The sequence below is a fragment of the Kogia breviceps genome, chromosome 2 (genome assembly GCF_026419965.1).
Source record: "Kogia breviceps isolate mKogBre1 chromosome 2, mKogBre1 haplotype 1, whole genome shotgun sequence".
In the NCBI taxonomy this organism is placed as follows: domain Eukaryota; kingdom Metazoa; phylum Chordata; class Mammalia; order Artiodactyla; family Physeteridae; genus Kogia; species Kogia breviceps.
The window spans coordinates 193,484,858-193,497,726 of record NC_081311.1 but is presented as its reverse complement, the minus strand read 5'-3'; the positions used below and the strand labels follow the sequence as shown (position 1 = coordinate 193,497,726).

General features: G+C 43.7%; 1 protein-coding gene across 1 annotated transcript in view; it reads right to left on the bottom strand.

The window, feature by feature from the left end:
• Positions 1-8,402, bottom strand: part of PSMD1 (proteasome 26S subunit, non-ATPase 1) — a 106,802-nt gene extending 98,400 nt beyond the window's left edge. The window contains exons 1-4 of the mRNA XM_059053625.2: positions 8,209-8,402; positions 4,098-4,141; positions 3,383-3,456; positions 3,027-3,196 (exon numbers count right to left, since the gene is read on the bottom strand). Of these exons, the coding sequence (XP_058909608.1) occupies positions 3,027-3,196; positions 3,383-3,456; positions 4,098-4,141; positions 8,209-8,224 (304 nt within the window). The 5' untranslated portion in view covers positions 8,225-8,402. The remainder of the gene's footprint in view (positions 1-3,026; positions 3,197-3,382; positions 3,457-4,097; positions 4,142-8,208) is intronic.
• Between the last annotated feature and the right edge of the window lie 4,467 nt (positions 8,403-12,869).

Below are 12,869 nucleotides of genomic sequence, written 5' to 3'. Positions count from 1 at the left end.
GCTCTGGTCTGGGAAGATCCCACATGCCACGGAGCAACTAAGCCCGCGCACCACAACTACTGAGCCTGCGCACCTAGAGCCTCTGTTCTGCAATAAAAGAAGCCACTGCAATGAGAAGCCCATGCACCGCAACGAAGACCCAACGCAGCCACAAAATGAATTAATTAATTAAAAAAAAATTTCTATCTTGTTACTGTTTATTATTCAAAACTATGTTATTCAACTTGACTAAGCTGCTTATTCTACAGAGCTGGCTACAAACAGCTGCTGTTTTCACTCTCAAAAGCAAACACTTGCCATGATTGAGGATATTAACAAAAACCCTATTGTAGCAATTATCACATGGCAATAAATTACACTTCTTCACATTAATGAAACTATCAGATCCTTGACAGTAGAGAGTCTGTCTATGACCTGAAATGTGCCACAGGTTCTAAAGGCAATACCAAGAAGATTTCCAAAAACCTTTCCGGCAATCAGCTAAAATATTCACTGTCTCAACGTGAGGTAGGTTGAACCTATTCACACATACTTCTCCTCTCCCCAAACAGGGGGTCTGAAAATTCATGCAGTGGTGCATGTGCATAACTTGGCTTTCCCATTTCACAATGATTTGGGTGAATGGGGAGGATGACGCAACATACGGAAGGGTATCATGTTTACAACTTACACTACTTTACAATCATAATTTAAACTTTTTAGGAGCAACCAAGAAAGGAAATTTCCCTAAACCTTCTTCCACCTTCTTACGGAAAACAGCCACTCAAGCTGAATGACATATATAATAGTTATCCTCTCTATAACTCACTGGCCTGTCACTCTCCCTTTCAAAGAGAAAGGTACAAGGAAAAGATTAATTAGTTGCAAACTATAGCCACAGGAAACAAATGATTTGAACTAGGATAAAGAACTGCTGGTCTACTAGATGGCCCATGTTAATGGGTCTATATTTTGGGGGAAGCAGAGGACTTTTATTAATTGGAATATGAATATACCACATTCAGGGTCCACCCAGGTAGAATTAGGCAGGTTCAGGTACAGTTAGTAAGAACTAAGCGGCACTCACAAAGCAGACCTTAAACAATTTTGGTTGCAGAAAATCTTCACCAGGCCCTAATATGAGCTTTTTGAACCAAATGCAGTTGTGAGGAAACATTACCCCTACCTCATCAGAAAGGAATCTCAGATTTATAACATTTGGGGAGATTTCCTTAGTTAATAACTGAGGAAGAAAAATGTTACCTCCCAGGTTTCAAATGAGACTTGTGCTGTCACTTACCAGGTTTATGTAATAACTGTATTCCAGAACCGAGACTCATTCCTAGCTGAAGTCTTGTTACAATCGGGAGAAGACTGAAAATTCTAGCCTTGAATTTTCTGAGTGTACTGTTTATGACATTCATTAAGATCCTAGGAAGGCTTTCCTAAATTTTATTTTATATATCCTCTCACAAATCTCACTGACATTTAAAAAAATACATTCTAATAGTCCCAAGAAAACTAGATGGGTGAACCCCATTTCCACACAAAGAAAAGCAAACAGAACTGGTCTACCAGTCAACAATCATCTTCTACAAGCTAAGACTAAGATGATACATAGGAAGGCATCTACCACCTCATAGCCTCTTATAGACCAGCTGTCCTGATTAAAAGGATCATTTGTAAAATGTTAACATTGCAAGCACTTGCAGATCACCACTGGAAAAAATTATCAACATTCATCAAAAAAAAAAATCCTTCAAATAAGAGGAAAGAGATAAGCACTTAACTCACCATTTCTAACTTAATGTAGGGAAAGTGCTCTGGTTTCAAATGATATGGTCTATTCTTTAAAATCATCTGTTCTTCCCACTGGATTCACAGATGAAAACTCCAATTCAGTGAGTTCCCAACAACAATAAACTTACTTGCCACATTCTCAAACCATCATGGCAAAAAAATTTAAATGTGAACACAAAATCTTACTTCAAACTTCAGGGACATTTGAAAAGTACCTCTCTGGACTGCCTTGTGCAGCATTCCCCAATTTCTGAAAGAGAATACCAATTTTCTCCTTCTAAGCGTTCAGGTGAATAATGCAGATCTCCTCTTAACCAGCAATTCAAAAAACTACACTATACACACTTGACAGAGAACACACTCTTGGGCTCTCTGTAACTATGATCTAAAGCGTGATAGTCAAAAAGACACGTCTGAAGGGTATGCAATCCCTTCTTTCATCTATTAGAACAGGAGTTTTCAAACATTTTTAAAGCTACAAAAGCTTTGAACAAACTCTTACAGAGCTGGTTCAACTTACAAGATAGAGAATCCCGAACCTTACCTGTGTGCTACCCTCTCACTTCAAAAATACAGAAGCAAATAAAACAACAATGGTTACTAGTAAAACAGTATGGATTTCGTAGTGAGTAAGCTTGGGTTTTAAATTCTGACCCTCCTATTTAATAGCCATGTGTCCTTATCATCTTATAACCCAAGTTTTCTCATCTGTAAAACAAGGCTAGCTCCTTCATCACAGGATAGCTGTGGAATAAACTATGCTATGAAGAATGACCAGTATAGTGCCTAGTACAATGGAAACACTCAATAATGGTTTCCTGTGTTAGAAACTCTATAAATTACTATCATTTAATTTCTGTTATTCACAATAATCTGATTTAATTTTTTCAAACAATAATATGCTCACCGGAAAAGAGATAAACATTATCACTGAGATAACTATCTTTGTGTTAAGTTGGCTGTTTCTGAATAATTTCTTAGATTCATTCTTAAAATATTTTGTGAGTAGAGTGTCTTCATGATTACTGTTATTCATGTTACTGTTCATTACGACAAAAAATAAAAAAGCACAGAATTCTAAGGCAGATCTAAAAACTCAGCCTGCATAAAATTACTGTAGAAAGGTTATGAACTTTCAATTAAAATGAAATGTGCCAACCTCAAAAATTCAGGGAAAAAAATGCTGTATGTACTAGAGCAAGAAAGAAGCCAACAGGATAAAGCCTTACTAGACGGAAGATAATTACCTATAATAGTCTCCACATATTCAGAGTTATCATTGACATTGAAGAGGTCACCTGCTCCAAGTGCATAATTCAGAGACTCCTCAAAAGCCCCCAGGTGATAAAATACTTTAGATGCCACTAAGGCTGCAAACTGCCGACTCCGGAAACCTTCATCTTCATACAAAACTTCTCTGAAAGAAATTAGGAAGTATAGGCCTAGTTCAAACTGTGGTTCTCCTTAAAAATTCCAAATCTAAATACTCAAGCCGCAATTTAGTGGCAGCAAATCTCTAAATGAATTAATAAGCCACAAGACCCACAGATAATTAAGGTTGATCTACTTTATTCCAATTTATAGAAATAAAGTAAATTCTTACATTTTGTCTACAGACTCAGAAATTTCTGCCCAGAAGTCATTGACAACTGCATTCAATTTGTGTAGTGCAAATTCCTGTAGAAGATAAAACCAAAATTCAATTTTGAGACAGACTTACCATTATACTTCCTTAAAAAAAAGTTTCCAACAAATCGGTGGCCAAATTCTAAGTCATATTTACTAAATGACAAATACAAAAGTTTACCAACTGACTTATATTTTCCATTGGGCTTACATACTTCCTTTCTGTTTTCAATCATAAAACATAATGTCATTCCTTATCATACTGAACATTTTTCTTCTTTGACAGTATGTATAAGATTGACTCTAGGCTGCTGGTTTGGATGGATATAAATGAATTCAGGTGCCTAGAGCCAAATGAAGTATATTCCAAATTTTTGTTATATGAAAATAGTTTTAAAATATGTGATACAGAAGTAACTTTTTGTGATTTCCGTTGATAAGAAAACTGGTGTGTGTGTGGGTGGTTTCCAGGTGCCACACTGAGATTTATATGCCTCAGCTTTGTTAAACTCTAGGGAAAACCACTGCTGTTGCCAAAATACTGTCCTGTCCTCTGGGGCTAGATTTCAATGACTAGGTATAGACTAAGTAGGACGGCTATTTTAAATGGTGGAAGATATATAGATATCACTAAATTCAAAGAGCTTCAAAGTAATAATATTAAGCCCAGTTAATTTTTCTTCGACTCATACCTTAAGCTGTGGTTCTTCTTCATCCAGAAGAGAAATTATTCCAGCTATAAGACAAAAGGTATATGATTATGAAACATATATCCTAAGATAAACTAACGCTTAGTCAAAAATATATCAGAGTTGGAAAAAAAGTATTTTTTGAAGGGTGACTTCACTAGAGGAATCATTATTTTTCTTTAAAGCTGAAAAGGTTTATATTTCAAATTTTAAGAATTAACTATGTTATCAAACCCTCATAATACCATATATATCACATTATTTGCCTAATTCAACAGTTTTCAAAGCATGGTTCCTGGATCAACTAGCATTAGCATTACCTGGGAACTTCTTAAAAATAAAAATTCTTGGCTCCATCACAGATCTACTGAATTAGAAATTGTGGGGATGGGGTCCAGTAATAGAGCCATAAGCCTTCCTTGTAATACTGATATTCATTACAGTTTAACAATCACTGGCCTAATTTACTGACCAAAATGAGAAACTTTCCTACACAATTTCAGAATAAAATTATTCACACAAAATAAACTAAGAGGTATAAAATTATTTACAAAAACAGGAGTATTTAGTCATCAACTCACAGAATAAAATAATTCGATTGTTTCAAGATGCCTATATTAAGGCACCTCTGTTGTATCACAAGTAACCTAGAAGGTTTTCACTAAATGATGAGCAATCTCACTTGCTCTGACTTCAATTACTGAAGCACAGCATTCCCCATGTGACCCTGAGGTGATTAGCACTAACACTGGAGAGTAAAGGAAATAACTGTCCTCTCCAAAAAAATGCACCCTGAAATACAGTCATATATCAAAGGGATTATTAGAAAAAAAGATGTGGGAAATTACCGTCCTTGGACCATGAAGGAAACTAAACTGTCTCTCAGATATGTTTCCCATGTAGGTCTTAAAATCATTCCGGAACACTGAGTTGAAACTGTGAGCTGATACAAAAAGTGTCAAGGCAACTTTCCACAGGAGATGTAGCCATTTCTAACTGGTAAGTGTAGGTTTGCCAAATAGCTTCGTCTTTAGAGAGGCATACAGGAAAAGATACAAAATTTAGCAAACAAAACTATGCCATGGTTCTAGCTAGGGCATGCTACTGTTCAAAAAGCATGAAAGCAGATAAAAGGAACTTCTTGGTACTCTAGGTGGGTATAACAAACCCAGAACAGAGAGGTTGAATTGACAGCATGAAGAGAAGACAGATTAAAGAATGCAATCAGGGGAGGGGAGGGGGATTGTGAACCAGTGACATGGAAGAGCTGATAGACAATAGTACCTTAAATGTGGAACAGATCATAAATGGCAGAATGCCTTATCAAAATACTAAAAATGCTACCCAATCCCTTATCATCAATCAACGGTATGTCTGAACTGCTTTTCCCAAAAGAGGTAATGGATTTCTATATACTCTCCTGTTTGGTTTCATTTATGACTAATGTGTTATACGGTTGTCCTGGCTTAGAAATGCAGCCGTTGTCCATGGAACACAACTAAATCAAATACCTACAACTCCATACACAAATATTTCTCATCTTAAAAACGACAAAACTCACCTTTAGATGCAGGATGAGGTGCCCCTGGGGGAACGGGGAAGGTTTCAGGATGCTAAAAAATTTCTTATGCCATAATATGAAGTCAGCAGATATTACCTAAAGTTGCTGTATCAATTTATAGCATTATTTAAAATAGCATATCATTTATAAATATAAAGGTATGCTCCAGACGACACAGCTTAAAAGTTGAAAACAGTTGCCTCAAGGAATAAGAAAGGGGAAAGAGGAGTGGGAGACTATTGTTTTAAAGTTTTTACGCATAATTTTCCTTTATTATGTTAAAAAAAAAAATTCATTCTTACGTCTCCCTCCAATAACCACCTATCTCTATCTCTCCGCTCCCTTTCACAGCCAAACCTCTTGGAAAAACTTAACAGTACATGTTGACCTCTTATTCACCACTGTGTTCTTAGTGCCCTGCAAGTGCCTAGCCAGTAAATGAACAAATAAACTGACTGATCCAAACTAGTACCTGTTAGGTTCTGTTTAGCACCCGGGACAGATCTTAAGCCATAGACAGCCAAAGGACAGGAAACCAGGTGACAAAAGGTTTGGAGCAGAAGCTGATAAGTAATCCAGTAAACGTAACCAATGCCAGGAACGAATACACACTATGCTATCACCACCGAGTCTCAGAGTAAGACCTCAAAAATCATTACGTTTAAATTCTATTAAATCCCCACCAAGTGTTGTTTCAGCCTCTACTTAAAATACTCTGGTGACTGATTTATTGATTTGATTAGCTAACTGATTTCTTCACTCGAGAAATACTTTTGAACTTCTGTCATCTGCTCAGCAGTTGTCCTAAGAATTATGAAGTTTCCTGCCCAAAATTCGACCTCAGAGAGAAAAACAGAAGTCAGGCAAGTAAACAAAGTAATTACAGAACTGTAATGAAGAGAGGGGACAGCTGAGGGGGAGAGATGCAGCATGTTTTAATACAATGATCAGGAAAGACTAACATTTGAGCGGAAACTAAGGATTGAGAAACTAAGGGAAAACTTGAGGAAGAGAAGTTTAGAAAGGGGGAAAAGAATGTGACAGGGCCTGAGGTAGGAGAGAAATGGACATATTCAAGGAACAGAAAGGCCAGTATGATTAGGGTATAGGGAGGAAAAAAGTGGTACAAGACAAACCAGGAATCAGATCATTTAGGCGTATAAGCCTGGATTTTATTATAAGCACAATGGAAACCTCTGAAGGATATTAACCAGAAAAATAATATTATGTGATTAAGGTTTAAAAAAGAATAATCTGCCTACAACACGAAGAATGGACTATACGGAGGTAATTGTTGGAAAAACAAAATCTTAAGGCTGTCAAAGCAAGCCAGGCAAGAGATGAAGGTGGTGTGGGCTCAGTAGGGGTGTCTGAAAAACAACGAGGCCTACATTTACAAGCAGCAAGAAATTTAGTGCTAATTTTCTCTTTAGAGAACTCTGACTGGATGGAAAAGCTTTTCCTTACATTGAACTAAAATTCATCTCCCAATCATTTGTACCCCCTGGAGACAAAACTCTAATCCCACGTAGAGGTGACAGCTCTTCAAGTCTTTAAAAAGAACTATTATGTCTCTCAGGGTCTCCACCAATTTCTTTAAGCAATCCTTATAAACACATGGTTTGGAGCTCCTTACAAGTTACTGTCCTGTGATTATTAGTTTGTTTATAGCAAAGCACTTGTGGGGCAAGTGTAGAGTAAAACAGGACGAGAAAAGGGTTTGTGAGCAGGCACAAAAAAAGGCACCAAGGTTGTGGACGGCTACGTGCACATCAATCTGCAGCCCAGGGCTTAAAAATCTCCACTTGAAACCTGACTTCTACAGCTTATCCCGCTGCAAACGTCATTCCACGATCTACGCACACAACGGTTAAGTGTAGGAAATCTGTTCCGCACACCCATGAGTTCTTTCTTCAAGGCAACCTAGGTAGCATCTAGCCTCAAAACCACAGTTGGATTCCCAGTATAATGTCTGCCTTCAGGATGCTGTCTTCACCAAACACGAAAGTTCTCTGGGTGCTTTAACTAAATATCTTTAGAACAGACCCAGAAACGACCCGCCTCAAGCCTAATTTAATTTACATTTCCCTCTAAAGAGAAAGGTGCTAGGTCAGGTCGAGAAATACTTAAGCAGCATGGGCTGCCTTACAGTCCGGCTGCCCGGGGGGGACCATCCCACCCTGACCACCTGCAAGTTAGGGCTGGGCTTGGACGGCCCCACGTGGTCAACCGCCGGAGGAATGGAATTAAGGAAAACCCGTCGGGGTCGGATAAGGGCCCAGGAAGCCCCTCGTGTCCGGGCACGGGGGTGTGGCTGCGGAGGAAGAACGAGCCGGCCACCCCAGCGCGATTCCCCCGAGCCGGAGGGGGTCGCGAGGGCCCCCGGAGAGCCTGGGCCACACTGCCAGCCCCCGGCCCGGGGTGTGAGCCTCGCGCAGTGAGCAGCCGCGCAGGCCGGTGCTCCGCCGGGAGGTGCCCAGTCACCGGCCCTGACTCAGCTAAAAGCCGGCGTGGCGTCTCCTCCCTTTCGGCGCCGGCTGCGATCCCACTCACCTGCTGAAGTGATCATGGCTGCGCTCCGTACTAGCTCGCTCGCTTGCTCGCCGCTCCGGCCGCGCCGTCTATCTGTCAGCTCCCCGCCTGCTCGCTCCGACGCGCCGCCTGGCTCCCCGGGTGCCCGGCTCAGTCAGTCGCCTCTTCAGGCCACCGGCTCGCTTCTCACCCAGGACCCCGCCCGCCTCGGGGCTGCCCGCTGTCCCGCCTGCCGCCTGGCGCGAATTCTCCCCAGGCCTGTGTCTTCCGTGCCGCCGCTGCCGACCCGCCTCGCGAGGGAGGGTGTACGGAGAGCTCCATGGTGTTCTCTAATCCTCCTCGAGGTCAACGATCCCGCAGGAATGGGAACCCTCGTCCGCACCTGGAATCAGGCTTCAGAATAGCCACCCCTAGAGAAAGGCCCCCTCGCCCCTCCCCGCATCACCCGCCATTGCTGAGAAAAACGGGTTGAGGAGAGGTGCTCGCGGGGCTTGTAGCGCCACCTGCTGCTCGGGAAGTCTCCCTGCAGCGCCCACCCCGCGCCCGCGCCAAGCCTTTGGGGATCCCGGTAGGGCAAAGAGCGTTTTCTTAGAAGGGTGATTTTCCGTTTTCTTAAAAAACCAGGGCCCAGCTTCCAAAGAAATCCAAACATAAATGCTTTACAATCATAGCACGATGAAACCCTAAGTAAGCACTGGTTTATAATAAAGTTGAACAATGAAGGTTTTAATTTACATTTGGAATAGTTAATACTGTACATGGTTTAACAATCAGAAATATAAAAAGATATACAGTGAAAAGTGTTCTGAAGGAAAAACAAATTTTCCGTTCTTGTCTTACATCTGACCAGTTCCTCTCTCCCTCCGTAGCGACAGGTTCCTGTTTTTTATTGTATCTAATTTGGAATGCCTGTTGTGATAGCCATCTGCTGTCTTATACCAGCTTTACTAAACAATTTACTTCAATAGTCAGTACTGAGAAAACCTTGACAAAGATTGGTGACAAATGGTGGCATTTTAAAGCCACTAGCCTTATCAAGCTACTCTTCAACTGGATAGTGATTACTAAAGCTTATTTCTGAGGCCTTCTCAGAACAATGTAACCCAGTGGCACAAGCCAATGTTTTGCAGTTGAAATAAAATTTGGTTTAGGACACACTTGAGTGTATGTGTGAATTTTTTTTTTTATTATTCTTGTGGCCAAGTTGCATGACATGTGAGATCTTAGTTCCCCAACCAGGGATCCAACCCGCGCCCCCCTGCTTTGGAAGCATGGAGTCTTAACCACTGGACCGCCAGGGAAGTCCCAGGTCATGTGTGAATTTTTTTAAAATTAGTATTCTTAGGCCACGGTTGTTAAAATATATTAAATATAATTATTAAACACTTCAAGAACCTGTAGCTCATATTGAAAGACACTTACCTCGGAGGTGTGCATGAAAAACAAATAGATTGAGTGCGTGGGAGTATTATCTTACAGAGGCACTTTGGCTGATCCCTCACATAAAGATACTTGTGTGCCCCAAACTTCTAAAAGAATCAGACACAAACGCTAACAGGTAACGGGAATGAGTGGAGCAGGCCGAGTGCAAGAAAACACCAGCTCAGCAGGACGGTGCGCAGCAACTGACACTAGTGTCAGGGAGGCAGTAGGGGGTGGTGGTGACTGTTACAGAATGAAGAGTGATGGCCCATCTAAAGAGAGCAGCGGCTACTCGGCTCCGACAGTGTTGCGGTGCCAGATGCAGGGCTACTGTCGTGAGCTTCTGATTTTTCAAGGAAAGGCAGAAATCGGAATTTTGTGTGAAATCCTCGGAATTTTCCATGTTGGCAAGTTGGGTGAAATGGGTGAAGGGGGTGGAAAGGTGCAAACTTTCATTTATAGGATAAATCAGTCCTGGGGATGAATGTACAGCGTGACGACTTACTGCTGTATATTGGAAAGTGACTAAGAGTACATTTTAAAAGTTCTGATCACAAGAAAAAATTGTAACTTTGTGCGGTGACGGATGTTAACTAAACTTATGGTGGTGATAGGCAGTTCACAGCATACACGTATACCAAACCATAAGGCTGTACACCTAAAACAAATACAATGTTATATGTCAATTGTATCTCCAAAAACAATGTTGGCAACTGATTCTAAGTGTTTTAAAGCAGAGAGGTGGCCAGTTTGCCATCTCTGCTCTTCAAAAAGAAGACATTCTCTATGGAAGGACGATTCTGTCTCTGGCTGGGACGCTGAGCTTGTAATTGCCACAGTCGCATCTGAGCCCCGTGGAAGCCCTCGGAGAGGTCCCTCTCTTCTTGGACATTCTGCTGTCCTAGGCCTCTGGCTTCTCCCTCTCCATTTCATTCGGCACTCTTTAGACGGAGCAATCTTTTTCAAAATTCCACTCTGACCACTGGCTCTGTTCCTTGAAACCCCGAGCCCCCATCTTGGGCTCTATTCTTCTGCTTTGTTCTTCCCTGTTTCTGTGCACAGGCAGAATCTTCTCACCCCCCATTCTCCCTGTGGGAGTGCAATGCCTCGGATCGCTATGGACAAGGTGGTGGCCCTAAAATGTACCCCTGCAGCCCTGTCCTCTCTCCAGAGCATCAGACTCACACACCTACCGGGCATCTCTGCTTGATGCTCCTTAACTCAACGACCTCAAAGCTGCAAACATTGCGGCCCGCCCCCCGCCCCCGCTGCATGTGTGTCTCCTGCCTTGATCCCAGTGTGTCGAAGGGCATTCATCAGCCACTGAAGCAGGGCCCCCAGGGAGAGGGTGGGTAGAGGGCACCATTGACCGTTCTGTCCCCTGCCCCCACCTGGTCTGCACCGGATCTGGTCCTCCCTAATCTCTCTCACACCGGCCCAGCCTCCCGTCTCACTCCATTACCCGCTAGTCATCTCCCCCTCTTCTTTCCTGGCTGCAACAGTTCCCAACAGCCTTGACTTCCTGCTCACCATCGCACAATTTTCCAGGCCACTCTTCACAGCTAGCCTGGAGCACTACCCAAAACAAGGAAGGCAGGGAGTGTCTCCTCCAAGCTTCTCCAGGACTTTCACCCAACCCTGCTTACCCTCCATCTCTATGTCCCACCCCTCTGCCCTGTGCGCCACACTCCTGCCATGCTGAACTGCTCCAATTCCCAGAAAGGCTGCGCAGGCATGGTACCTTGTCTCTGACCTCAGTACCTGCTCTCTGCTCTGTCTTCAAGGACTCTTCCCCTCATCCCCAGCACCTCCTCCAGGAAGCCTTCCTTGACCACCCCACCATGTGTCCCCTTACAGCCTTTACCCCACACAGCTATAATCATGTCTTCTTGCCTATCTCCCAACTGGACAAGGAACTACTCAAGGGCACAGCCACATCTTATTCATCTCTGTGTCCCCTAGAGTAACTAGTACAGCGTCAGGCACATAGTTGGCGCTCAATAAATGTTTGTTGGATGAATGGATGAACACAGGGTCAGTTAGTTATTGGCACAAGGCTAGAACTCAGACCAATGTCTCAGAAACCCCTGCCCTCTCCAAGACTCTAAAATGAGCTCTTTTTAGCGGACATTTAGGACACTGTAAAACCACAGAAAGAATTCTTACCCAGTGCTCTGTTCATAAACAACTATCTCCCTCCAGATACAGGAATAACACAAAAGATCTCAAAACCCAAACGAGGTCAGCTGTGGGCTCACACAGTTACGCGCTAGGCAGGGGCCTCTGTCAGGGTGACGGGAGGAAACCGTGACCCTGATTTCTCTTTGCGAACGTGCCCACCTTGAGCAGGATTCAGTCCGAAGCTTCGCCGAAGCACCTCCCTGGCCCGCGCGGCGCCCTCTAGTGGTCACAGCGTTCCCCAGAAGGCAGAGCACGTGGAAAGGGGCGAGTGCTCTATGACCACCCACCTCTACCCACCCCCATCCCCTCAACCCGCGAGCCTTATGGCATTTAAATCCTGGGTCTTAGGAGGGCTCGGTCTCCTGTCAAGAACTGGGCTTGACTGCTTTTCGAGCTGCACAGTGATAAGGTGGAAAGGGCGGTGTCGGTGCCAGGACACCAGGGATCAAATCCCTGTTGCACAGCTGCCCTGGGGTCACCTGAGCCCTGCTGTAGAGGGGGCTGGTCCACCTACCTGACGCCGCTTGTGAGGGGAGGTGCTCTAATCAAGGGCTTGGCATAGAACAGCGCGGAATAAAACTGGCCACGACGCTAGTGGTTGCTTCCTGTACAGCACGCAGGCCACGTGCTTTTAGAGTAAAAGCGTTTATTCAGGGAGCAGAAACGTGAAACGCAGATGGTGACTCGGGCTTCCCGTAGGTAGGTGCTTGGCTGGAGGGAAACGCCCGGCTGGGGCTGGAATTGTTTTGGATGGACTGAGGCACGAAAGAACCCGGGAAGGCATCGGAGACGCTGGGCTCTCTTCCCTCTAAGGACAGTGTCCAGGAGGGCAACGCCTATCGTGGGCAACCGGAAGTCTGCCCTGGATGAAGTGATGCTGGAAGCTACTGTCCCCTCGCGGGGGGAGGGGTGGCTGGGGACGGGGGGGGAGGGTCTATGATGACCAACCAGCTCTGGGCAAGTGGCCAGGGGTGGGAGGAGCCACAGTGAACCCCCGAGCGAGATCTCCTGCACTCTGGCTGTCCTATCTAGTGGCTACTAGCCCCAGGTGGCCACTTGAAATGTGGCTAGTGCAACCC